The sequence below is a fragment of the Myxocyprinus asiaticus genome, chromosome 26, assembly GCF_019703515.2.
Source record: "Myxocyprinus asiaticus isolate MX2 ecotype Aquarium Trade chromosome 26, UBuf_Myxa_2, whole genome shotgun sequence".
Classification (NCBI taxonomy): domain Eukaryota; kingdom Metazoa; phylum Chordata; class Actinopteri; order Cypriniformes; family Catostomidae; genus Myxocyprinus; species Myxocyprinus asiaticus.
Window position 1 is genome coordinate 7,706,535 of NC_059369.1, and position 27,799 is coordinate 7,734,333.

At 36.0% G+C, this 27,799-nt stretch overlaps 1 protein-coding gene across 1 annotated transcript; it reads right to left on the bottom strand.

Moving 5' to 3' along the window:
- Positions 1-1,933: 1,933 nt before the first annotated feature.
- On the bottom strand, positions 1,934-27,799 carry LOC127417028 (secretogranin-3). The gene is made up of 12 exons (XM_051656713.1): positions 27,400-27,799; positions 26,404-26,456; positions 25,384-25,414; positions 25,074-25,298; positions 19,207-19,349; positions 18,790-18,936; positions 16,136-16,370; positions 15,906-16,022; positions 8,509-8,592; positions 8,257-8,367; positions 6,961-7,050; positions 1,934-2,797 (listed from the first exon to the last, which is right to left on the bottom strand). Exons 1-12 carry the CDS (start codon positions 27,494-27,496, stop codon positions 2,679-2,681), a joined length of 1,452 nt encoding a protein of 483 aa, XP_051512673.1. The 5' UTR covers positions 27,497-27,799; the 3' UTR covers positions 1,934-2,678.

Here is a 27,799-nt window from a genome sequence, read left to right on the forward strand (position 1 = left end):
TTCCTTCCTGCCGCTGCATTTGTGTTTCAGCCTGAGGCTGATGGTGAATATTGGAACATGTCCAGCTACAGACAGATAGAGCAGTCTTAAAATCTATGGAGCATTTTACAAGGACGAATCCAAGTGACATTTTTTTCTTCAAATGAATTGGCTACCGGTTATTGAAAACTTTCCTGCAGTGTAAAAATGTGAAAATAAAAATTCAGCCAGCCTTTCCTCATGTTGTTCTAAACCAGTATTATTTTCTATATTCTGTGAAGAAAGGAGATATTTAGCAGAATGTCTGAGCTGTTCTTTTCCACAGAAGAAGTTACCTATTCTTAAAGCAGGCAATATTTTAAGATTGTACTTAGCAATTATCAAACTCTGTAAGTCAAGTCAATTAAAATGTATTTAAAGTAGCAACACGCCTTTAGTGAGAAATGGAAGTGTAAGCAGTAGTTCTGTCAGGGAGACTTACGCGGTACACGTCATCAGTTCATACATTATTTCCTTTAACCAATCACTGTTCATCTCTTGCTTTAAAGGTCTGCCAGCAGCCAACCACTCTGCTGCCTTCAAGTGTCAACATGGCAACCGCCTCCTCCCCACCACCACCAGCAAGTCTTCGTCTGACGGTGGGTAGGCTCCTCGCCCCTGCCACTTCCCCGGCAGGATTTGATGGTTCACTAAAATTTTCCCGGACCCTCACATGTGGGCTCACGCCAAAGAGACTTTACTTTATTATTTTACTGTTTCATCAATAAATTGTTATTCCCTTTATGCTATGCTGTTCCGAGTGTTTCTGATAGAAATAAACCCATGATGACTGAACACATTACAGGAAAGATCCAACTGGTGATTTGAACCCATGTTGTTGTGACTGGACCAGAAATCACAAACAGATATAGTGACTTTAAAAAAGTTAATCCATGGATTAGCAAACACCAGAGGGGAAAAAAGTAAGCAAAAGTTCCCAAAAATACTTTTAAATAAATAAATAAAATAAAACTCACTGCTTCATTTAATGACTGAACAATGTCAAGGAAAACATATTAAACTAACAGGATGCTAAAGTATCTCAAAAGTGAATTAACTTAATGAATAGTAAAACATGGTCTTATTTGAACCTGATTTCATCCTTTAAATCATTATTAAATCCCAAGATCTACTAAACACAATACTTGATACATGACACATTTATTAACAGTTCAGCTACATAAAGACCTTTATTTTCATGTTTAAATTTCACATTTAATGATTCTGGTTTGTTTTACCTCCATCAGATTTCCATCGGTTCACTCTGGATCCAAACACAGTAAATGAACACATCTATCTGTCTGAGGGGAACAGAGCGGCTTCTTACACTCACATACGCCAGCGGTATCCTGATCATCCAGACAGATTTGATCGTTTACGTCAGGTGTTGTGTATAGAGAGAGTGTGTGGACGCTGTTACTGGGAGATTGAGTGGAGTGGGAAAAAAGGTGTGTTTATATCAGTGTCATATAAGAGCATCAGCAGGAAGGGAGGTGATGAGTGTGGATTTGGAAATAATGATCAGTCCTGGAGTTTGAAGATGTGATCTGTGTAGATGTTGTCAGGAAACTTATTCTGGCAATAAATCTGCATATAGTGAGTGAGCAGAAGCTGACAATGTTTTATAACTTTCTAGTTGTGAGCTGAATGACAGTACAGTTTTATAAGCAATGTAATGTATAATTTTTCCATGTTTTTATTTATTTATAATTTCACAGGTGTTTCTGATGTTTTATGTCTGTGGAAAGCTAGCCTGTAGCTCTGGGCAACAATTATACCTGCCAGAGCTGTTTGAATGTTCAGTGTTTCATTATAAAAATAAAATAAAAATAATACTAATAAATTATGGTCCTTTGATTTATATTTCCAAATTAAAAAAAAAAAAAGAAAAAACATCACACACACAACACACACGTTACATAATTAAAGAAAGGCAATGTTTAATTGATTTTTGGAAAAGTCACAATATTTACATTTAAAAATACTCGATTTTTGTGAATCTATAGCATGTGGAATATACAGTCAAAGAATGGAGAAACAGAACCCAGAAAACCAAACTTAAGAGAGAGAAGGGAGATATAAAGACTGCCCCCTATAGACTGGGTGACACAACAAGAACACAACAGGAAAGCAATTAACTGACAATAAAAGTTTTTTTTTGTTGTTGTTTTTTTTGGTTGATTTAGAAACAATAATACAGGTTAATTTTTTTTAAATAAGACCAAATGAAGAGAAAATGCTATGTAACATACATGAATGAATATTACAGATATATGTATATGATGCTGTAAAGGTCTATTGCAAAAGAGGGATGAGTGCAAAAGCTACTATTTTACACTGATTTGTAAGTCATACTACCAAATTCACTGAATTTCAGACTTCTAGGTAGCAAATGCTGTTATTCGGTCCTATTGAGTAAGAAAACTTACAACTCAGATGTGACGTGTGGACCATCTAGCATTAGACTGTGTTCTATTGCTGACTGCACTGAGAGGATATTGCCTTCAGGAGAGTATTATTCTGCACAAATACTGTCTGAGTTGCAGACTAAATCTTGTTTATTAGGAGTTAAAGCATTAGGATCTGTGTTAGTATGCCCAGTTGAAGTATTTAGTACGTAGTCTGTTACAATATTACGTGAGAAGCAGGATTAGTGGCTCCTATAGGCTCCCGTAGATTCTCTTGATGACATCACCTTCATCTTTGGCGATGATGCCCTTATCGATGTACGCATCCACCTGCTGATCCATGAAGTCCCTCAGTTTGGAGAGGTCGTAATCTTACAAGCACAAACAGAGAGAACATCACAGGAGAACTAATCAGTATATAGACATTGAGCTAAATTCACTTGTATGCAATGCAGAAACATTTATAAATCCCAAACATCATAATCTACTGAGCAATGTGGGAGGGACGTCACATGATGTTTGCTTTCTGTCTACAAATGCTGTTGTCGTTAACACGGCATGTTAAAAGAACCATGGATCTGTTAAGGCCCCTGCACACTTCATACGAAATCGAAGAACGAACGGGTGTGATGTCATTTAGAACAAAAACTGGCCAAAACAAAGTTGTTTTTGAGTTTGTTTCAGTATTTCGTAACAGCTCTCCAGCGTGAATTTTCAGGAAAACTTCCAACCGGCTGCTAAACACCTTACTGTCATTGGTCCACGTCATTGGTAGGTGTGACTTGGAGCTCCACCTACTTTGAGGCCGACAGCTTTTTCCTATTTAGTAAGTTAAGATCAGTCAACATGAACACACTGGTGTGCATGGTTATTAGCGAGCTGGTGCAAACTTGCCTACATCTGTACGATCGTTCGCGCAGAGATATTTTCCAAGAACATGTCATGAGGTTTATTTGTTGAATTAGTCTACCAAAGAACTCAAATATACTCAGATACTCTTAAGTGCCCATTCACTCTGTTTGATATGCTGCTTCACTCATGTGCCGTCTGCAGCGATAGCCATTCACACATCTGCCCAAAGTTATATTTGCCTATCATCATTCTTTAGTCTCTGTTCTACCCATTAACCTTCTTTTATTCACCCATCTTTTGTGTAATCGGTTCATATTATGGCTGCGTATAGCATGTAAGCGCATAAGCACCATGAATTCAGAATGTGAACAAGACAAATTATGCATTATATACTGCATATGTATTACTTAAAATCATCACTGAGAAGTTAAAAAAGTTTATTTTACTGATCTTGTGTGCATCATTGCTCAGCTGTTTCTAACTCCTTTTTGGCTCTGAGAGAAGAACGAAGAACACTTTGCCGTGAGTGTGCCCGGGCCTTTACTGTGAGTATGTGTGTGGCTGTGTACGGAATGGAATACTAGCATACTGCACAGTATATACTTTACTGCCTACAATATGTTTGGTGGTGCTTCAGGCAAACGTCATTTTGGCTGTGTTCGGAATAAAAGTACTACCATAATATTCTTATTATTTGCACTGTATCTACATAGTGCAGAAACAGTAAGGGTGGGTTGCACCAACAAGGATTAAATTAAGGAGAGTTTAGAGCTAATCCAGGGTTTGTTGATCTAAGTTTTATTTTAATTTGAGTTGTGTTACACCACTTAATTTTAAATACGGTTTAACAAATCAGAGATTAAATTTTTAATCCACGATTAAAACGGTCACCTGCAATTTATTTTGTCCACCATGATGGATTCGGAACTTAGCTGTAGATCGTTAGTACACAGGGCCGATCAACCTGTCGCTTGTAACCGCTCTTGTTTAATGCCGAAATTATGCTCTACTCTCACTTCTCTTTGAGAGACCCTTCTCTGTCCGGTGTCTCTGCATGTAAAGGATGGGGAAGCAGGTAATCGCGCTGCCACCAAGACGAGCTGCCGCACTCGCACAATGAATTTGAAAGCATACATTGTGGCCAACGGCCCAACATTTCGGACCATAATAAACATAAATAATATGATAAACGTCTCTCAGAGGGCTGATGGCACACAGTTCGTTTACCCAGTCATTCATGTTTAATTGTAGGTCCATTTTTCATTTAAACCACCTCAGCTGCAAGTTCAAAGTTAATCCCTAACTGAGATTTAAATAAGAGTTTAAAATATTGGAGCAACAGGATTAAAGTTAATTCAGATTGACTGTGAAATCTAAATCAGGATCAAATCGATGGTTAAAATGTAACCCTGATTATTTTTAAACAAGGTTTAAAGTTTGATGCAACAAAATTATCAGATAAACCTTGATTTAATCTAAATTTAAGATTAATCCTTGTTGGCGCAACCCACCCTAAGAGTAGTAGTATGCATTTCTGAACATAGCTTGTAATAGCCATATGTAGGGTTAAGAATTTAAAGAAACCCCTAACACTAAAGGTGCAAATATACTTCTAGTTAAATGGGTGTAATGTCATTTCAAACTAAATCTGGCCCAAGATTGTTGTAGAGGTTTGAAACAGTTTGCCAGAGTGAACTTTCAGGGAAACTTCACACCGGCACACTGCCATTGGTCCACATTGGTCCACATCATCCATGGGTGTGACACACCTACTTTGATACTACATCTTTATCTATTTAATTTCTTCACTCAGTCGAGATCAGTCAACATGAACACATTGGATTGCAGAGTTGTCAAGCTGGTGCAAATGTACCTACATCTGTACAATTTAGGACTATCAATCAACAAAATAATTGAATCGAATTTATTGCATGATGTCTCAATTAATCGCAATTAATCGCATATATTAATTATTACTGAAAAATTTCTCCAAATAAAGATCATTTAGTAAGTAATAAATAATAATAAACATAATACTATATAACTTTAATTTAGATATTCAAATGCATTGCATTATCAAGGGAACACACTACAAATAAAGTATTGCACTGTTCAATTAGTTAGTTATCATATTAGTTGATGTTTTGCATGTAGTCTGTTGAAGAAAAACTTCACTGTGATTGTGTTGGAGCCCTAAGTATTAAACTTTGAAAGTGTTGGCACTGCATTTGTCTGCATGCGTTTGAGTAATTTGTGTGGGCTGTAAGTTGCTAGATATCAGCAGAGCATGTGTGTTTGGCATGTTTGGTTGCGTGGGCTCTGGCAAAATTTATAGCTGAAACCAACAGTGTCTTCCTACACTACTGACCATTAAATGTGAATAAGAAAGAGGACAGTCCTCACACACAAACACAAGTGCTTCTGTCTCAACGACTCTTACTATGTCTGTATCTTTGAGATTATTCAACGTGGGATGAATGTGGCTGAAAGACAGATCTCTAATGTGACTAATATAATCAGAATGGAATGCAAATTTGAAAAAAAAAAAAAAAAAGATTTGGTGCTTCTAAGATTTGAGTGTTTTTCCTGTATTTTTAGAACCTCAGGCCTATTTGTGTCTAGTTTTCAGATGCAGATGACTAAGGCACGATGTGCTAGGGTGGCGTACTGTAGAATTATTAAGTAATATTCCAGGCTCAATACAACTTCAGCTCTGTCACAGTATACCTGGTGATGATAATCTCGATTATTTTAAAGTCAAGTTATTTGTATTTGGAACAACATGAGTAAATGGAAAATTTACATTTTTGGCTGAACTGTTCCTTTAAGAGCTCAAATATGTTTGGGGCAACTGTATCTGTCATGTTGCATTTACTAACAAAGTGAAAAAAAGCATAGAAAATACAACCCTGAAAGCAAATCTGGCTTTAAATTGTTCTCAAATTGATCTAATTTTCAGTGCTAATTGCTTTGTTATTATACTGTATATCTAGATTCTAACAGACTGCTGCTAGTGAATCTGTTTGGAATGTGAACAATAGAACAATAGTTCTCATCTCAAAACATGCTCTCATTTAAAGAGCTGTGCACAGAACGGCTGAATAACACAAGACTGTTGCCCAGTCTCATGCTGGCAGGTATGAGGAGAGAAAAACACAGATCTTTTGTCTGAAACGCAGCACTTGTATCGCTGTAATGAAGCCAAGCTCATCAAACCAATGTATATTCATGAGTGCTCTCACCCACGCTTATTTTAATTGCAAATTAAGGAACAGAAGAGTCTTTAACTTCTCCATCTCAACCTTTCTTTAAGAAAACCCTCAGAAAGGGCTAAGAGAAAGAGAGACAGGCCTGTTTACCAGTTTAACGTGGAGTACAGGATAGTCCCCAAGAAACGAGGTCAATAGTATTAGTGATAGACTGATGGTGGCAATGGTTTTTGAATAAATATTGTGTTTTATTCCAGCAACTTGTGCATGTATCATTTCTATATCATCTTTAAATAGTATATGATGTATATAAGCGTTATATCTGCAATCGACCACCCTGCTCAGCAATGGAAAATAGCAAAGATAGCCGCCACTGGAAAATCCAGAACGGCAGAACAAAAACATGTCAAATAGTTTTTTGTTCCCTTTTAATTTCATTTAAATGATGATCCAGTTATCAAATGAATATTTACCTTCTTTGTTGCCTTCCTTGTTGTGTTTTTTCAGCCATTCAATGTTCTTTCTGATTGCTTCCAGATAACTCTCAGACTTCCCTGGTCGACCTGATTTTTCCAAAGAAAAATCAACATAAATGATGATGAAAGCCAAAATATTAAATGACACGGATCAATATTTACTGAGGAATCCATTATTTTGTAGAGCGGGGTTTTGGAGCAAAACTACAAGTTAAAAATAACCTTAGAGGAGTGTCTTTATCATTATTTTATTTGTACACAGATATTGGTACAGGTCTATGAATAAAATCAGTTGTTTTTCCAAAGTGCCTATAACTCCAGAAGTATTCAACATATCTTAATATCCTTTTAGATTCTTGTTCAGAACAAACGTACATTTTTAAGACCCTATATGGTTCAATCCCAGAGGCTTTCAATGTGGCTCCATCTGAAAATTGTAAATAATAAATACAAAATAAAAAATGAAGCTGGGGACCTCTGGTTGAGTTGACACGGAATGACACAACTTCTCTCACTTGACCGTTGAGACAAAAAATGGCAATGATTGGAACAGTTAACAGTAGTTAAAAGTAGCAACCTGTGTACAATATGCCATTTTTTATACAGTTCTCTAGTATGTTTGATTCTGATTGATCAGTTGGGGAACTCTGTAGTCAAATGCTTTTATAGTGTATAATGACTTTTGTCCCTGTTTTTCTGTCTCTCATATCACTCCACACTCTTTTCTTCTCATATAATAGAATCATTTCAACTCAAATCAATATTTAATGCCCATGTATTATTTGTTATGTAGCTGTGTAATAAACAAGATCATGTAAAGACTAATTATAGCCAGTGTTTCCTGGAATGCTTTTCTGTTCCTCAATATTTTGCAAGACAATAAAGTGGAGAATTAACGTAGCGATTTAACATTTTGCTGTCATCAACAATAAAGCCAGATATGGAACAATTTTATGAGTGCAATCTCAGAGTTATCATCTTGTAATTCTGACAAGACATGAACACAGCATTAATGTATAATGGGTGTGCTTTAAATGGTTGATTGCTTCCTGCTTGTATGCTGTGTAGACTCCTAATGGAGCTCATGCTCTCGCTTTCCCTCTCTATAACACACACACACACACACACTGCGGTCTGGGCGTGTGTTTATCATGCATATGAAGTTTATTACAGAAGTTGCAGAGGGAGAAAATGGTTACAGAGGTTGAGGGATTCACGTCACCTCAAGTCAGAGCTGAATACTGCATTACATACAGGCTTTTCAATTTACAGTATGTGATTGTATATACTCACTGGTCTCTGTTGCAGTCTGGACATCCTTGGTTGAGTCTTTCAGGGACTCGTACTCCTTCTGCATTTTGGCCGCCTCTGTTTTGGTGTTGTCATCATCATCTGCTGCTTTTCCTGGAACGAGGGAGCAATGAAAAAACGACAGTATAGTGATGCCAGAGCTGTCTTCCCGAGCTAAGGCTTCAGTGAATGACTTTTACACACAGTTTACACGGTTGTGATCTGGGCTGGTTTATGGGTGTGGCGATGTTTTACCTGTAGGGGGCGAAATGCTGAGAGGACCCAGAGATTTGCCCAGCTTGTTCTTGGTCTGCAGGGCAATCATTGCATCCAGGTTTTCTGTGAGGAAAAAAACAAAACAAAAACAAAATATGATATCCTGTCTAATTCTCCTAACTGCAGAATGAAATGACTCATTTGTTTAATCCATAGGAGTGTTTTATTCTTTGACATAAAAGTGGTCATGTAAAGAGAAATCCAGTTTGATCTTTTGACTTTAAAGGGTCGTTGACAAAAAAGGTTGTCCGAGGTAATTTAAAATCTTTTAAGAATCAAGTTTTAAAACACACATTTTAAGGTAACAAGTAACATTTTAAACACAGTTCTTAGAAATGTAGCAATTCTTTGTAGCATTTTCAACCAAAAATGTATTAAAATATTTTCCTTGCACATTGAATACTTGAGTGTACACACTATTTAATCTTTTTTTTTTTAGTTTTCAAACATAATTTTTAAGGTAAACAATATTTTTTTACTCATGATATTCTGACTCAAGAAGATCAAGAAGTTTTCTCAGGGTTACTCAGTATGACCTCAACAAAATGTGCTATTTCATAAAAATTTTAAAATAGCATATTTGTTTTATAAACCTTCACACACAGTCAAGAGGGTCTAAATGGGTTCTCTGTTTTATTTTTTTCCTTTTGTCACATGACAAAAAAATCGCAACCTATATGTTGGTTACACTACCTGACTTTGGTAGACAAATGTTTTTCAAATATTAATAATATTTTGTATAATAGTTTCACTGCTTATTTTTTTTATATAGAAATAATAATAAAAGATTATTTCTTACTACTCATGCGAAATTGTTCATCATAGTACTTAATAGACTTAGAACTTAATAGATCCAGACAAAACAAATGAGCGTCACTTCATGGACCCCCAAGTGTTTTTGTACTATGAAAACATCCTGTGACTTTCAGAACTCAAAAATTCATCCCCAGCGCAAAATTACCGCAACTTAATAATGGAAGTTGCTGATGAATATATTAACACATGACCACCCACATTTACGTGTCAAGAGCACTATCCAGTGATTAGAAATTGGCTGGCCAATTCATGGTGATGTAATCAGAAAGTTAAATAGTTATAGTACTATTATTCCTAAACTAGCAATAAGACTAAAAAGTGGAAATATATGATCTTATGAGTTTGAGTGGCACATTTAAGCTTATATTGTTTTGTGAATCTGTCACAATGTGACGTAGACTCAATGAAGTGGCATTTATTGAAGGATGAAGCAGTGCAAACTATATTGGATCTGACAGCAAACCCGCAGCCCGTGTGCGAGTACAGCAATAAGGGCGTTTACATGAAAGTCTTAAAGGCACAAAGCAACAAATTACCCATTTAATTGTAGAATCACAGAAAGGGGAGACAAACTAAAACTAAATTATGATAAATTATGTTTTTGGTATTAAAAAAACAGCTTGACAAGTATTGTTAACATACTGTACATTTTCTCCAAATGTACCACTTTATTTTAAGAAAAATTATAAACACAAAACCTTAGTGAGCATCAATATGTTTTCAGTAGTTGAAATTGCATTTTGTGACATAACCTACAGCTGTACTAATGTTCAGCCCCATTAGAATAAATGAGATTGTATTAAGTTTATGATTATAGCCTTTGTCAACAGATATCTGCTTTCAAGAGTACATATGCAGGGTTTGCATGTACCATAACATTTGCACACTTGCGTGTCTTGGAGCTGTTTGCCATAGACAAACACACTGTCTGACTGTGGAAGATTAGGGCACAATGGCAGGAGCCTCATCTCATGTTTAAACCACAGCATATCAATAACCACTGTATCCTGGCAACACACCCTTCCATTCCATTTGATCTATACAGCATTGTCATCATGTGGCACAGGTTGCCAGAGTAACCCCATTATTACGTGGTGGAGAATTCCACATTGTTATCTGTGTTCTATCATAATGACCACGGCCATCTCGTTAAGAGAAACAGACAGAATTAATTACACGGAATGAAAGAGAGCGATAACAAAGGAGAGAACACTAGATGAGTGAAACAGGATGCTGTTTGCTTGAGCAGATGCCTTGAACATACAGTATATGGACATATCAGACAAACTGCAATTGGCTTGTGTCCACTCAAACACAGCACTGATCAAATACTATAACAAGTGCAATGGTCAGAGATGTACAGTTATAACCTTACTGAATCATCACAGGGATTGTGAAATAATAAAACTGCAGTTTCACATGACACAAAAACATAGTATCATGACAAAGAATTCGAGTTAACTCATACAAAATCATACGACTTCCAGTAGAGATCTTCTATAAACACAATATCAAATCGATACATATGCAGGTATCAAATTTTAGCTAGCCTCCTATCCAATTCTTTATTTTAAGTTAACACAAATGTGGTTATGCAATTTCGCATTTTACAAACGCCATCCACGTGTGGTTAGAGACAGGGCCATAGCTAGTGGGGTGAAAGGTGGTAACGATTCTAGGGGCCCACAGGTCCAGGGGGGCCCCACAACAAATTCTAAACTTTATTTTTTTAATAGGAAAGGGGCCCTGAGCAATATACAGTCAGGGGGCCCAGAATGCCTTGCTACGGCCCTGGTTAGAGATCAAACCAGTTATATTTGTGAATCAGCGTCACAAAAACGCCTCAAAGTTATCACTACACCAAAAGTGCATTCATAAACATTTTTGAAGCCAACTACAAAAGCAATTTAAGAAACTAAAAGTTACTTTATGGCGCTAATCCAATTGAATATGAAATGACGTGTATTTGTGCATTTTGATGCATTTGATAGACAAAACCCTTCCAAAGATATTGCGACAGATGATCAGTGTTGGGTAAGTTACTCTAAAAAAGTAATGAATTACTAACTACTAATTACATCTTCTACAGTGTAATTAAATTACTGCACTAATTACTCTGTCTGAAAAGTAATTGCAATATTTATTTCTAATTACATCCCTTATCAACCTCGACCAGATGAAAAATACAAGGATAGACTTCTTTTAATTCTTTCAAATAAATCATAAAAAATCAAATCAATTATTCATGAACTGGCCAAATAATTTAAGGGGGCTGCATTTAATTATAAAACATACATTTTAAGACATTAAATTTGGATTTGAAATACACTATTGTTTTATACAGAATTGTTCTATAGTCTATACAGTATTTAACGCAATTACATCTGAAGTAACTGTAATTAAACTACTGAAAAATTAAGAGTAATCCCTTTACTTTTTTCAAAGAAAAAGTAATTGAATTACAGTAATTAATTACTTAGTAATGCATTACACCCAACACTGCACATGGTTATTTCACACAGAGAGTGATATTTCAAAGAATAATTGAAAATGTGTTTGAGTTGGTTAGATTTGCAATGTAAAGTTAAAAATAATTGCAAACATCCCTCCAAATGCTTCTTTAGATTTGACGTAGAATCCTTCGCAGTTGGTTGGATGTTAACTTTTGGAAGGCAGAGTTTACACTGCACAGTGATGCTTTTGCCCCGTGTCTCCTTAACAATTAAATGATCTCTATAGGTCCAGTGGTTAAATGCTGAGGTAGACCACTCCATTTTCACCTGGCTGGCTAGTAGCAACACAACCCCCCCCCCCAACCCCCACCCCCCTTTCCGAAAACACTCGTAGACTTACCAAACGTATATCAGCGGTGTGCTGATTTAGAATGAAAAATGTAAAAGATTGAAAAAGGAGAGTGATTAAGATGATCAAATTATTAACAATTAACTGCCATTGCCCTGTTAATATGTAATCATGTAATTTATCAAAAATAACTGTAGTCTAATTTTGAGTATTTTAAAATGTAATTTAATCCAATTACAATCACTTGATTTTGTAATCTGATTACATAATCCTTATTACATGTAATCCATTACTTCCCAGCACTGTCCATATTTATTTATGCAACACAGATGAATGATGTATGCCAATAACCACTCTTATGTCTCATTTCAAACACCAGTGCTTTCTTTCTTCAGTCATACACAAGTTATTTTCCTACTAAAATCATGATTAGGTTTAGGGTTTTGGTGAGGGGATACAATTTATGGTTAGGTTTAGGTTTTGGGTTAGGGGTTAAACTTTGTAAGAACGCTTGTTTAAAACCTCAATATTTCTCTTTCTTAAGTGGTCCACAACAGTGATTTTCCTTTTTAAATCATGGTTAGGTTTAGGGTTTTGGTGAGGAGTTACACTTTATGGTTAGGTTTGGGGGTTAAACTTCAGAAAAATCGCAAGAATTTTTTTTTAATTATTACGACTTTTCATGAGACCAGGTTGGATGAATGGACCACAAGTAACACCTGAGACATTTGCCCTAGCGGCCACCAGAGGTCACTAGGAGTTGAGAGACTTTTAGTTTGAAGTTTTGTGTTTACCTTCTTGTGTCTCTGTTCCTGTTTCCTGCCCTGATTGTTCCCAGCTGTATCTCCTTTACCTTGTTTGCCCCAGTGTATATAATGTGCTTGCTCAGTTTTTTTTTCTTGTTACCCTACCATGTACACTACCGGTCAAAAGTTTTGAAACACTTACTCATTCTTTATTATATATATTTTTTTTCACATTTTAGAATAATAGTGAAGTCATCAAAACTATGGAATAACATAAATGGAAATATGGGAATTATGTTGTGACTAAATAAAATCCAGAATAAATCAAAACTGTGTTATATTTTAGCATCTTCAAAGTAGTCACCCTTTGCCTAGAATTTGCAGACATGTACTCTTGACATTTTCTCAACCAACTTCTTGAGGTATCACCCTGGGATGCTTTTTAAACAGTATTGAAGGAGTTCCCATCTATGCTGGGCACTTATTGGCTGCTTTTCTTTATTATTTGGTCCAAGTCATCAATTTCAAATACTTTTTTATTTTTGTCTACAAAACTAATTTCAAACATTTAAGCATACGCCTTCAGATCAAAAGATTTTTAAGATCATGAGAAACATTTCAGTCAAGTGTTTCAAAACTTTTGACCGGTAGTGTGTGTAACGTTTGTTCTGTTCCTAAGTTTTGGTTTTGTTTTGTTTTGTTCCTGTGTTTTCCAAGTGTTGTATCTGGACTAGTTTTGTTATTAAATATAAGCTGCATTTAGATCCTGCTCTTTTGACATTTCCTGCAATTGTTACACCACATTTGATGTAGAATGAGATTTGAGGGCTTCGGTGGAGGAAAAGATTTTCAGTGAGTAAAGACTTAAATTGATTTATGAAAAAACTATTGTATGTCTTCAAAAGACTTGGAGTATAATGCACACATTGTAAGGATGACTCTTATAGTATTTCTAAGGTGCATTTTGCCCTTTTTTGCCCCTGTCTCACTTCACTTTCATTATATGGAAAAAGAAGAATAGTATTTGCGTATTTCAAAGTCAAAACTGAAATGTAAATAATAATATTACGATTAGAAATGTCCAAAAAAAATATTTAAACAACAATTTCGATAGCACATTGAGCGCGTCACAAAGTGTGCTGGAGAGAACATTGCCGTTGTTGCTTTCTGACACTAACAACCGCAACAAGCACTCACCATAACATAAGAAATATAAAAATTTTAAGACATACACAAACTAAATTGAAACCCTTGCTTAAGAACTGGAGATGTTTCCTCTGTATTAGACACATCCTTCATGCAAGCTATTTTATAAAGTGGTAGGTAGTATTGGTCAAGTTACTCAAAAAAAGTAATTCACAACTAATTACTAACTACCACTCTAAAAGGAGATAACTGACATTACTGATTACTGCATTGAAAAAGTAATCACATTACTAATTACTTTTAAGTTACGTTCCAAAACACTTTTCACAGAAGAGCTTTTCTAAATGAATTTAAAATAAAAAAAGTCTATATTTTTCCTTGTTCATTGACTCGTGAGGGGTGCTCGCTCTTCAACTGTCAAAAAATGCAAACAGGTGTAAACATTAATGTAATCCATGTTTTAAATATATTCCACATGTATAATATTACTTTAGAAATATGTGTGACCCAAGTAAAGTAATTAAAAGTAATTTACTGAATTGAAAGTCAGTAACTGATTTCATTACAAGAATAAGAATTGTAATGCGCTACACTTCTTTTTGTACTAAAATGTAATTAGATTATATTAGATTAGTAAATAGTTACTTTGTAATTAGATTACACCCAACAAATGTTGTGTGCAATCAGAATAGATTCAACACCAGCCAAACACAAATGTACGAGTCACAAAGATAACATGGAACATTTTGCCAGCCAGTTAAACATAAATAAATAAATAAAATCAGCTAAAACATATGCTATATACAGTATGTCATAGAAAGATAAAAATAGTTAACACGCAAGACAACATTGCTGTGTCTCTTTCTCTTATGGGTTGGATAGAGCTGTCAGGAAGCTTGCCTTTTAAATGCAAACAAAAGCACTCACATTAAGCTTTATCTCAGGGATTCCCCACTGCCCACACACACACACACACACACACACACACACACTGACTCATCATCACTCGTGATGATTCAGTAAATTCAGGTCATCATCCAGTAAAGCTGTCTAATCCACGCACCACGGCATCCACGCACAACTCACCACACGCCCTACTGAGAGCGAGAACCATCATACAGTGATCATGAGGAAGGTAACCTATGTGACTCTATCCACCCTAGCAACCGGGCCGACTGGTTGCTTAGGAAACCTGGCTGGAGTCACTCAGCACACCCAGTCACTGAGCCATTCAGGCCCCCACACATATTTCGAAATTATTATTATGTATAGGCCTTATACATTTAAAATATGAATAATATTCATTTGCATGTCTGTTTAAGAGGAAAAACAAACATTTTCTTTGAAGTGTTTTAGAAAGTAACCTAAAAGTAATTAGTAATGTGATACTTTCCATTGATGTTATCAGCAAAATAATCAGATTACTGTACATTTTTAGAGAAGTAATTAATCATTTGAAGTGGATTACTTTTTTTTAGTAACCCAACACTGGTCCTAACTGGGTGTAACTTTCCAGCGATAAGTAAACTGTCTGTCCAGACTGAAAGCAAAAATGTTGCATGACGCCGCACAATCACGGCCAATCAGAGTATAATTAAAGTTTAATTTACAGCTAAGTAAAGCAGGATTTTGGACCTATGTGATTTTAATGATGGTGGGAATACTCAGCACAACGCCAGAGAAATAGAAACCAAGTGACCAACATAATGCCACTTGTCACCTGTTGCGGCAGATTAGGACAAAATATCAGATTTACATAGTAGAGATTTATTACTTGTTGTTTTATTGCATTGCATGTGGTTCAGACATGGTGTAAGGATGAAGACACAGACCACTGACTTGCTTTAACAAGGACTTTGGTCTTACCCAGATAAGAAACTCCTTCTTCTGGCGTGATGGTTCCATATTTGGCCATCATCTTCACGAAGTCGATTAAAGTCTTCATGATGGTGATCAGGGTCTCTCTCTCCTCTTTATCTTGCTCTGTGAAATGAGAAATAAATGGCTTACATCTACAATGGGGCTCTTGAGCAATATGTAGAAGTGTGTGTGTTCTGTTGTATTGTGGCTGTGTTGTATTGGTGTGTGTTGTGTACCTGAGTCGAGGCTCTTGAGCAGTCTGTAGAAGTTTGGGAAGAATTGAAGGTCCTGCAGTCCATCTTCAGGGTTCAGCTCGTTCCTGTCGTTGCCGTCGCTCACAGCATCCCATGAGTCGTCAGCCCTCACCGTGTCATCTCTGCTCTCCTCCTCCTGCTCTTCAGCACCATTGTCGTCATCACCAGCATCCTCATCCTCTTCATCATATCGACGGCTAGGCTTATCTTCCTCATCCTGAGGAGAAGAATACGAGCAAGCAGAGAGAAATATCAGAAAAAATGTATGTAAACACAAATTTGCACAAATGTTGTAAACACAAAATTGCTCCGCTCCAAATTTTAGTGTGCTGCATAGACAGATAAATGCTAAGGGCTCCGATACACTCACTGCGAAGTTCTTCTTCATTCAGAGCTATAAAAAAGAAGGTCAAAACAGCTGATCAATGCTATACTGTTTGCATACGTTTGGACACCGGCCACGAAGCTGAGTCCGAAGCATTTAAATATGTGACACACACTGTCCTGACAACAGACTACATGTAAAACATTAACTAATGTGACATAAAATATGTGTTATCAATGACTACATGATGAAAAACATACTATGAATATAATCCACATGTGATCAGTAAAGGAAGCTGTTTAAACCACTCAATACTGATTTAAAGTAGTATAAATGCAGTAAATAATGTGTAATTTGTCATGTTTACATTCTGCAAGGCGCTAATGCTAACACACTATTTGTGGCCATAATATGCACCAGTTACCATCTGTTATTGTATGTTATGATGAATTTTGTCAAAATAATCCACATAAGATCATGAAAAAAGGTTTGTATATTTGTTTTTCTAAAGAAAGACATTGATACTACTGCAAAGATGGGTGTATAAAAGTGTGACAAATTTGCACTCCAGTGTGTTCATGTTGACTGATCTGGACTGAGTAAAGAAATTAACTGTTAAAAGATACTGGCCTCAAAGTAGCTGGTGCACAGGGTCACGCCCAACAAATGGACCAGAAAGAAGGTGTTTAACAGGTCATTAAAGACTAATTTATACTTACTGGGCAAACAGGCTTCGCTTAGTTCGCCTACAAATGATGATGAAATGCAGTGACGTTTTTGTTCTGCCAAGGTGTTCGTTTGGTGATATTTCTCCTGTTCACGCACATCTCTGAAATTCTTGACCTAGGAGAACTCGGCTGGTTGAAGACCGTTGATGACTGGTTAAAACTAATCCTGGGTATGGTTTGGATGTGATGTCTTTTATTTACAATCACGCGTGCCAGCTGAGGAGTTGTTACCTAGGTTATTGTTGTTAAAATGGAAAACATTGAAGCCCGTCTCTCAGAGATTGTGTGGAAGTATACTTTTTTACATGATTTGCAACACAAACTCTACAAAGACAGTGGGGCCACGACAAATGAGTAGAGAGTGTTTGGAGTTTTAAAAGTGGAATGGGCCATGACAAGTTTAGTAAAGCAAAGAAGCGATACAGCACTAAAAGCGACAGTCCAAGGAGAAATAAACCTGCATTACTGGCTTTACTTGTGGCTGGAATAGAACATTAAACACCGTAACATCTCCCTAAACTAACTAATTTTAAAATGATGTCGCAGGTAGTATAAAGGCCGTCTTCGTTCGCCTAGGGTGCTTTACTTTTTCCAGGAGTAAAAAGTTTGACTTCTTCCATAGTATAAATCAGGCTTAAGTTTTCCTGAAAGTTTGCGCTGACAAACAAAAAAGCTATTTCGAGCCAATGCAACAAATAGTATATTGCCTCCTTAAGGCAGCATCTTAACTGAAATGGTACCTCATTGATTCATTAGTGAATTATTTGCATACTGTAGACTCACAAGATCCAACTAATGCTAAAAATTTTAACTTAGCACTTAGCATGATGCTATGCTAATGACACAATTCTCTAATAATCAAAAATATTGCACACTATATAAAATACTGTGCACAAAAATTGGGTGAAACAGTATTTTAAATTAGATGGACCTGTAATCCATCGACACTTCACAGTAATGAATACTAAATGCTTTATATTCTTAGTGAAGCTTTGGATTTTCACTAACCTTGTCGCAATGCATTCTAGGATTACCATATCTGTCAATGATAAAGATTTGGCCAAAATGATGTATCATATGAGGCAGCACAATTTTCGACATTGTGAAATTTTCTCACGAGGTGGTTAAATCTTTAGATATCGTACAAAGAGGTACGACTTTTATTTTCATAGAGACCAAACATCAGTGAACAAATTTGGTCACTCATTCCATACTTATTTATGCAACAAAAATGATTGACATAAGTCAATATGCTGATGTTTTCTTTCTTCTGTGGTACACAAAAGTTATTTTCGTATTAAAATCATGGTTAGGTTTGGGGTTTGGGTTATCATATGTATCAACAAATATCATCCTTTGTTGGTTCATTTATTTTTCTTTGTGAGAGTAAAAGATGTAAGTTTTTGTTTGAGCCAACTCGTACGAGTTGAGACTGCAAATTTTGCCAACTGTTTGAATTAGCCATTGCCTCAAAAGCATACTGTACCTGTGATGGCTAAAATTGTTGGCTAGATGAGCAACTAACTAGGTTTTTTTGGATCAGAGCTTGCAACTTACAAAGACAATCACTCACACACTCATACCATATTGTTCAGTGTGTCTTTAGCCATATTAACGGGGTAGTCCATACTCAGGTCTCCAATCATATTATCTTTGGCATTGTTGGTTATTAGGTCCTGCAGGGCTTCAGCAACTTCATACTCCAGCGTCTCTGCCTGACTGTCTGTGATCTGATGAACACAACAAAAGAACATTACACATTCAAATAGGGATTACAGTACAACATACTTTTTTCCATGCTATCTGTGACGTGTCAGTTATACTGGAAAGTGTTTCCTTAGAGCAATTAATACATTATGTATGATGTTTAGTGCACGGCTCATTAATACAGCAGTTATGAGAATCAGCACTGTGCTAGCAGGTTTTATGATTTTATGTTAAGGGCTTACGCTGAATTTTAACAGTCAAATTGAGTGTTAGTTAAAAAGTGAATCTCTTACTAGGCCCAGCTTGAGCAGTTTAGATACAATCCTATCGAACACTCCTCTGTCATCCTCCTCGTAGATTTTGTTGGCGATTTTCTGTACAATGTCCTGAGCTGTCAGCGGGGTCCCGTCCAGCTGCCAAAAGCTTTCAGGATCATCTGAAGCAAAACACATGGCAACTTTTAACTAAACTCAGAATTAAAGGAAAAATGAAATTAAATAAACTCATCAAAATGTATTATTCCTCAATTAGTTTAACTTGTTACGAATAAATGTGTCCAGACAAAACCTGTGGGCATTTTTGTTTTTGTTTTTTCATTTTCTATATAGTTTTTTTTGGGGGGGGAGGGGGGAACACTGCAGAAAGGACTTGAGAACAACAGTCTTATTAAGTGGAAGATCAGTATTTTTGGTTTGAAAGAGTGTTCATTTTAAATGTGAATATCTGTTAAAAGTTTGATTTGTCAACTTTTAGGAATGTATTACCATATAGATGGCCTCAAGGCTAACACACATGGACTAAAAAACATTAAATTTAGATTTTGAAATCATGAGGTCCTAACTGCATCTGCATGAGCCTGTTCCACTCTGGACCAATCTGTGATTATCCTAAAGGTCCTATATATATATATATATATATATATTCCCCAGTGTATTGTAGGTTAGGATGAACTTACAAAAAGAAACCTGGAAATGTCTTTATCTGAAACATACCACCTCAAAGCTCATTCTGTTGTTTTGCAGAAAAAGCGAGACTGTAGGAGGAAAATGTGCAAAACAGAGATGTGACTGTTATATCTGGAACGTGCCAGCAATTCTTGTCTTTCTGTTTTAATTCCTGTAGCACAGTGCGATCACAAAAAACACCTCCCACATTATCTACCGCAGAGATCCACTTATACTGCTCCAATCGCTTCCTGTAAACTCACCATCTCACTGAAACATGACACTGATCAAATGTCTGATGCTCACTTTGACAAAGAGAGACAATCAGAGGCCTTCCTTTCCAGCTCAAAAAGATCATTTATTTAAACTATGCAGCAAAAAGCATCTCATTTTGAAATCTGTGATTTGGTGATGTCACAACAACAAATACATTAACACATGACCACTCACTATTCCATGAGTAAGTGTTAGCCAATCATAACAGACAGCATTTGCATAAAACTGAAAAAACTAGATCTGTTCAATTTTAAGGGTCAGAGCGAATGTAAAAAAATGAAAAACTAAATCATGACTATTTATGGTGCAAGACACCTTGAATAATATTATTAGGGGAAAATATGATATTTAAAAAAAAAACTATTATGACATGATCCCTTTAAGGTGACATTTTTTGTTTCTCGAGTGTGTGAACGAAGTGCTGTGCTGTTATTAGGTTAGATGAGTTTTTTTAATGTGAGTTTTTATGTTTCGGATGACTGCCCTGCTCTAAGAGACATCCAGTACAGTAGCCCGTAGAGAGATAATCCCCTCTTTGTCACTCTACAAAACGTTTACTCTTGACCTATGGTGTCTGCCACCTGTTCCTGCATTTAAGATCACGTACAGTCACAGGAAGGAATTAACACTTTAAAAAATGGCTTTTGATAGGTCACACCTAAAAACATAGTTCACAGTGACATATCACTTTTATTTTTTACCTGTTTTACCTCTTAGACTTAATTTTTTTTACACAAACACCAATTAAGACAAGAAAACAAAGGTTATGTTTGGAATGGAATACTAACGTACTACTTGTTACGGAACACAGTACAGCATTCGTTGTATACTGCCAACTAATTTCTTGGAAAAACTGTAGTGAGTGAAACATTAGGCATTGTGCAACAATAAATGTTTAAATAAGGAGTATGCGGGGGCCTGGGTAGCTCAGTGAGTAAAGACGCTGACTACCACCCCTGGAGTTGTGAGATCTAATCCAGGGTGTGCTGAGTGACTCCAGTCAGGTCTTCTAAGCAACCAAATTGGCCCTGTTGCTAGGGAGGGTAGAGTCACATGGGGTAACCTCTTTGTGGTCGCTATAATGTGGTTCTTGCTCTCGGTGGGGTGCGTGGTGAGTTGTGCCTGGATGCCGCGGAGAATAGCGTGAAGCCTCCACACGCGCTATGTCTCTGCGGCAACGCGCTCAACAAGCCACGTGATAAGATACGTGGATTGACAGTTTCAGACGTGGAGGCAACTGAGATTCGTCCTCCACCACCCGGATTGAGGCGAGTCACTACGCCACCACGAGGACTAAGAGCGCGTTGGGAATTGGGCATTCCAAATTGGGGAGAAAAGTTTATTAAAAAATACATAAATAAATAAAATAAAAATAAGTAGTATGCAACATAGTTATCACATGACCTCATCACGTTGCACTTTTAATTCAGAGTGCCTATTTTTGAAAAGAGTTATTTACTTAATTATTTTTAATTCATTTTGTGTAAAATATGTTCATTTTTGGCAATTAATTAACATATTAATTTAATTAAGTTTCACAATTAATTCGGTCTTAACTTTGGCAATAATATAACTTATATGCAATGGCAGTCCAAGCCGTTTTCAGGTTGGTCACACAAGAATTGCACACGTGAAGATATAAACTTGCAGTGTAACTGCAAAAGAATCAATCTTGAGAACTTTTATACTTGAACCAGCTTAAATTAAACATGATTTCATGGTCAAAAGACTGTCCAGTTCTAACTTCCTTTGTTCTTCTTTTTCATCTTATTCAAAACGTTAATGGTAACTACATATATGTATTACATATGAAAATGACAACAGCCATGCAGTCTAAAAAAGAGGGAATATTTGAATTTCAAATGTTCTAATTCAAATGCCAATATTTTAGACCAAATAATATTAACTAGATGACTTTATAAAGTACACATTTTTGAAATAGGCATTTCTTAATATACAAAAAACATACTTAATATTTAAGAAAAATATTATAAACCTGTAGGAACCTATTTTAAGAGAGCTAGCGCTAAGCCCATGCGCTATGCCATATGTCATACTTGCAAAGTCAATAGGCATGGCCATGAAGTTTTGGTATTTTTGTGCAGGCATAGTCTAGGCGCAAATATGGCAAAATTGCGTGTGCAAAGCGCTAATGGGCTGGGTCAAGTGCAATTTAATTCTGAGGTTCTTCTCTGGTTATTGCACTGTATGCGTCCTATTATATAGTCCATTCCCTGTCAAGCACCAGCGATATAAACAAAGACAGAACATTCATAAGAAATTGGTAGTGTAAATGGACTGTATGCAATGAATCAGGATAATAGAAATATGGACACGCTCCTTTTATATGCTTCAAAAAATTTGATTCTCATCAAGATTTGGATGTACGCTCCATTAAATTATATGGAAAGTAAGTATTATTAATCATTTTCATCTACTGACACACAAATACTATAGCTAGTATTAACAGTGATTGTATGGGCACAAACTTCACTTCGACCGGTCGATTTTGATCAATTAATTTCATTTATTAAAATTCAACCAAAAATATTTCTAAATTCAAATTACACTTCAAACAAAATTAAAATATCATCAAAATAATCATATATCAAATCCAAAAAAAAAAAAAATTCCTCACCGCAAAGACCTATTTCTCAGGAAAGTAGCAAATTTCACTTTGCACCACTTCATATATATACAGTACACCCACAATTAGCGAGCATACACCCACGGGTAGCACAAACACTCCCACCTACATCCACCTGCGCTTTGTGCTGGCATGAAAATTGCACTTAGAACTAGCTCTCTCACTTAAATTGGATAAGATGTAGTGCACGATCATTGCGTGTAGCGCTGTGCTTTGCGCACTCATGAACATAGAGCCCATTAAGCTATTTATGACTCTAACACCATTTATATATTTACTTATAAAGGCCCCAAATAAAGATAATTTAGTACATAATAATTAAAAATAAATATTATATATAATAAATATTGTAACTCTGATAATTCTGATACATTATAGGCTATGATTTACATACAGCTCTGGAAAAAATGTAGAGACCACTGCAAAATTATCAGTTTCTCTGGATTTACTTTTTGTAGGTATGTGTTTGAGTAAAATGAAAATTTTTGTTTTATTCTATACAGTACTGACAACATTTCTCCCAAATTCCAAATAAATATATTGTAATTTAGAGCATTTGTTCAAAATAACAAAAAAGATAACAATGCAAAGAAAACAAGTTCATATTCATTTATAAACAACACAATACTGTTTTAAGTTCAGAAATCAGTATTTGGTGGAATAACCCTGATTTTCATTCACTGATTTCATGCATCTTGGCATTCTCTCTACGAGTCTTTCACATTGCTGTTGGGTGACTTTATGCCAATCCTGGCACAAAAATTCAAGCAGATGGCTTGCTGCCATCCATCTTCCTCTTGATCACATTCCAGAGGTTTTCAGTGGGGTTCAGGTCTGGAGATTGGGCTGGCCATGACAGGGTCTTGAACTGGTGGTCCTCCATTCACAACTTGATTGACCTGTCTGTGTGGCATGGAGCATTGTCCTGCTGGAAAAACCAATCCTCAGAGTTGGGGAACACTGTCAGAGCAGAAGGAAGCAAGTTTTCTTCCAGGATAACCTTGTACGTGGCTTGATTCATGCATCCTTCACAAAGACAAATCTGCCTGATTCATCACCGATTCTCCACCTGGTTGTCTAATGGTTAGACGGAGACTGTGAGAGGTCTTCAAGCCATAGTGTCTCGCATCCATTGTGAAATTTGGTGGAGGATCGGTCAATCACAGCCAGGTCAATCAAGGTGTGGATGGAGGACCACTGGATCAAGACCCTGTCATGGCCAGCCCAATCTCCAGACCTGAACTCCACTGAAAACCTCTGGAATGTGATCAAGAGGAAGCCCACCAATGGATGCCCACAAGCCATTAAACAAAGCCGAGCTGATTGAATTTTTGTGCCAGGATTGGCATAAAGTCACCCAACAACAATGTGAAAGACTGGTAGAGAGAATGCCAAGATGCATGAAATCAGTGAATGAAAATCAGGGTTATTCCACCAAATATTGATTTCTGAACTCTTCCTAAGTTAAAACATGAATATTGTGTTGTTTAAAAATGAATATGAACTTGTTTTCTTTGCATTATTCCAGGTCTGAAAACACTGCATCTTTTTTGTTATTTTGACCAGTTGTCATTTTCTGCAAATAAATGCTCTAAATGACAATATTTGTATTTGGAATTTGGGAGAAATGTTGCCAGTACTTTATAGAATGAAACAAAAATGTTCATTTTACTCAAACACATACCTATAAATAGTAAGTCCAGAGAAACTGATAATTTTGCAGTGGTCTCTTAATTTTTCCCAGAGCTGTATATTGTGGCTGCAGGCATGTAAAGCATTTAGACAATATAAAAGTGGCTCTAAAAGTCAAAATATTGTTTGTTTTATTTCAATTTCTTTGAACATAACCCTATTATTGGCCTACTTCCATCTGCACAATTTTTAATTGTTGGTCTATCTATGTACTTATGCATCAGATGAATACTTTTGGAGTATCTCACTTTGGTTGTGTTGTGTCAAACAAGTTTACAGCATCTCTAGCCATAAGCAATGTGTTTTAAGGACACTGTTTCAAGTTAAAAATAAAACGCTGGCTGCCGCCTACTGCCTCACATTCACAAAAATATCAAGGTGGAACATCAAGCTTGAATTGCTCCAATGACAGGAACATTCCTTATTACAGAATTTAGGAATGAGTCAGGGGTATGATTAATTGCGTCAGTTTGTTAATGCGTTATATTTCATATAATTACTGTAATCACACAAAATTAACACAATAAATTAACAGCCCTAATTATGTGAGTAAGCCAGGACCTTGCTGTATTTTGTCAGCATGGCACTTTGTAGTTCTCACCTTGGTATTTGTAGTCCATTCCACTCTTAGTAGAGTCATAGTCATCAGCTAGTCTTCTGTTCTTGGTCGAGTCAGCCTCATCAGTACCGTATCGCTCATCTGCAGAATCTGACACAGGAGTCTCGTTGTCCGACTCTTTGGACTTCTCAGCCAAAGACTTGAGAAAAGTGATGTCATCGTCCTCTGAGTTTGACTCTGCCTCAGCTGGTGCTGTTGGCTTAGGTTCTAGATAAATGGACAGCACAATTGTAAGGGGAAGCTATTGATTACTTTTAAGCATTTTGACTGCATTGATTTGATTATATCTCACCTGTCTTCCTTATGCTGTCAGCTTCTGCAATCTGTTGAAGAAATAAAGCATGAAATCTTGACACTCATTTGTTTTAGGTTTTGTCTGAATTTTGAGAGCTTTACTGTATGTCCCTTGTAAAGTGGAGTTCAAGAGTCTACTTATGAAACTGATTCTATTTTGCATTTTTTTAATTGAAAATATATTTTTCATTATAAATTATATTAACAGAATTACAATTTGAGTTTAGAATCGAAAAGAAAAATAAATATGAATTTCATCATTTTGCATTAGAGTTAGCGATGTCACAAGCAATCGACTAATCGAGTACTCATTCAGCACCAACTAATCGACTATTAAAAAACTACTCAAATACGGCTAATTGATTTTGCTTTACGCATTTGCCTTCATTATGAAACTCTAAATTAAAGTATACTTTCCCTCTGAATCGCTCACCAAATCTCACAGATACAATTGAATCATTAATGCATTGAGAATTGTAATGGAATATAATGAGAATTTAATTCATGCATATTTTTGTATAAAAAAGAAAAAGAAAATGCAAAATATGTGGAAGTTAGCGTATTTCGAAACTATTGGTAACATTTGTGAATAACATAAAATAGAAAATGTCACATATATGTGTCATACCTGTTATTTGTAACGTACATTTTAATTCATGAATACTTGATTATTCGTTTTTTTGTTTTTTTTTGAAGGTTTGAGTACTCAACTACAAAATGACTTGATAATGCCCATTCCTAATTAGGAGTGACGGGTGAGTGTCTTTTTTTATTAATTTATTTATAATTTTAAAACCCAGATGTTCTATTTGGATTTTTGGACATTTTATATTATACTGTTTTATATTATAAAACTTTATATTATATGAACTTTTGAACCCCATTGTATTTTTGCTTTCTTGCAAGCAAGCAGTAACTGCGATAGAAAAACTGAGGTACAGTGAAAGTATACTGATCTGTCTCTTTAAGATAACATTTTCATGTTAATAATGATAAGTCAACATTTCTGAAATCACACCTGCTGTTCTAATGGCTTCTCCTCTGTCAGCTCTTGATTGTACATGCCCTTATCTGGTAGGGAAAGAAAACACACATTCAATTAAAGCAAAGGTCACTGATCAGTCATTGCTGACCTTAATACATCAGTGCCTCTGGATAACAGAAACACTAATGACCAGAAGGGCAACAGCAGGGAAGAGTATCACTACAGTACAGTCTGAGATTAGTATTAATGGTAACACTGAATTAACATGAATGAACAATGATCAATACTTTTACACCATAATCTTTAATTTAATGTTAATTTCAACATACTAATACATTTTTAAAATCTAAATTTGTATATGTTAACATTAGTTGATGCACTTTAAACTAACATGACCTAACAATGAACAATTGTATTTTTATTTATGAACAAATATATATATATATATATATATATATATATATATATATATATATATATATATATATATATATTAGTAATTACATTGTAACATCATAAGTAGTACACTTTAGCATGTGAAATTATTTCATTTTAAGCATTCTTGTCACCCTGCATTACAAAAGACCAATTTACCCTAATATAAATGTAGTTTATTATTATTATTATTATTATTATTATTTATATAGCCTACATTTTGTTTTACTTTTTGTTTATGTCGTTGTTTGGATCTTTGATGCATTCAGTTCATTCCAAACAGTCCAAGTGAAGCTGCCACCGATTAATCGGATTACAGGACAAAAGATTAAATGGTTTTGAGAAACACAGAGCTCAGAGCTTCCAATGGATTAATCGGTGAGAAAAACAACACAATAAAGCCGCTCCAATTCACGAAACACATTTTTGGCTCTTTGACAAAACATTTTAACAGTAATATGCAATTTCCAAAAATAGTAAGTTCTATGTAGCGTCTTGCGTCCTCTGTGCGCTTCATTAAATCATAATGCTGTAGATATCGATTCTTTTTTCAGATATCAGACTTCAGGCCGCTGGTTATGCGGTTTAACTCACCGTCAGGTCCAGCAGGTGTCGGAAACGCGCTGATGTCCGATATTATTACAGCCAACACATGAATCACGAATACAAACCCCACGCATTTCGACGCCATCCTTCAACTGTTTTCCGCGATATTCTGAAGTTTACGTTATCCAGGAGATGCTCCCGGTTCTCGCGTGTTTTTCTCTTATAAGGATGAAAACGCTTGACGCGCGCTCTCCAGCGCCTGTCGGTCTGGCGGCTTTGCTTCGGCAGGAGCTTTTAAATCCCCGCAGTGCTGAAATCAGGTCGCTGGCTATAATTAAAAGAAGATAAGCTGATGGGAGCTTCCCGTGTGCACCTGCTCTGTATAACGGGCCCTGCCTCCAGCAGCAGCTCATGGATGGAGGAGGTGGAGGAGGACGACACGCTTACA

Coding starts and splice junctions, on each gene's coding strand:
- LOC127417028 (XM_051656713.1), bottom strand. CDS start 27,496: ATGGCGTCGAAATGCGTGGGGTTTGTATTCGTGATTCATGTGTTGGCT. Junction 7,051..8,256: donor CCAGACTGCAACAGAGACCA/GTGAGTATATAC, acceptor TGGAAAAATCAG/GTCGACCAGGGAAGTCTGAG. Junction 2,798..6,960: donor CAAGGAAGGCAACAAAGAAG/GTAAATATTCAT, acceptor TGTGCTTGTAAG/ATTACGACCTCTCCAAACTG.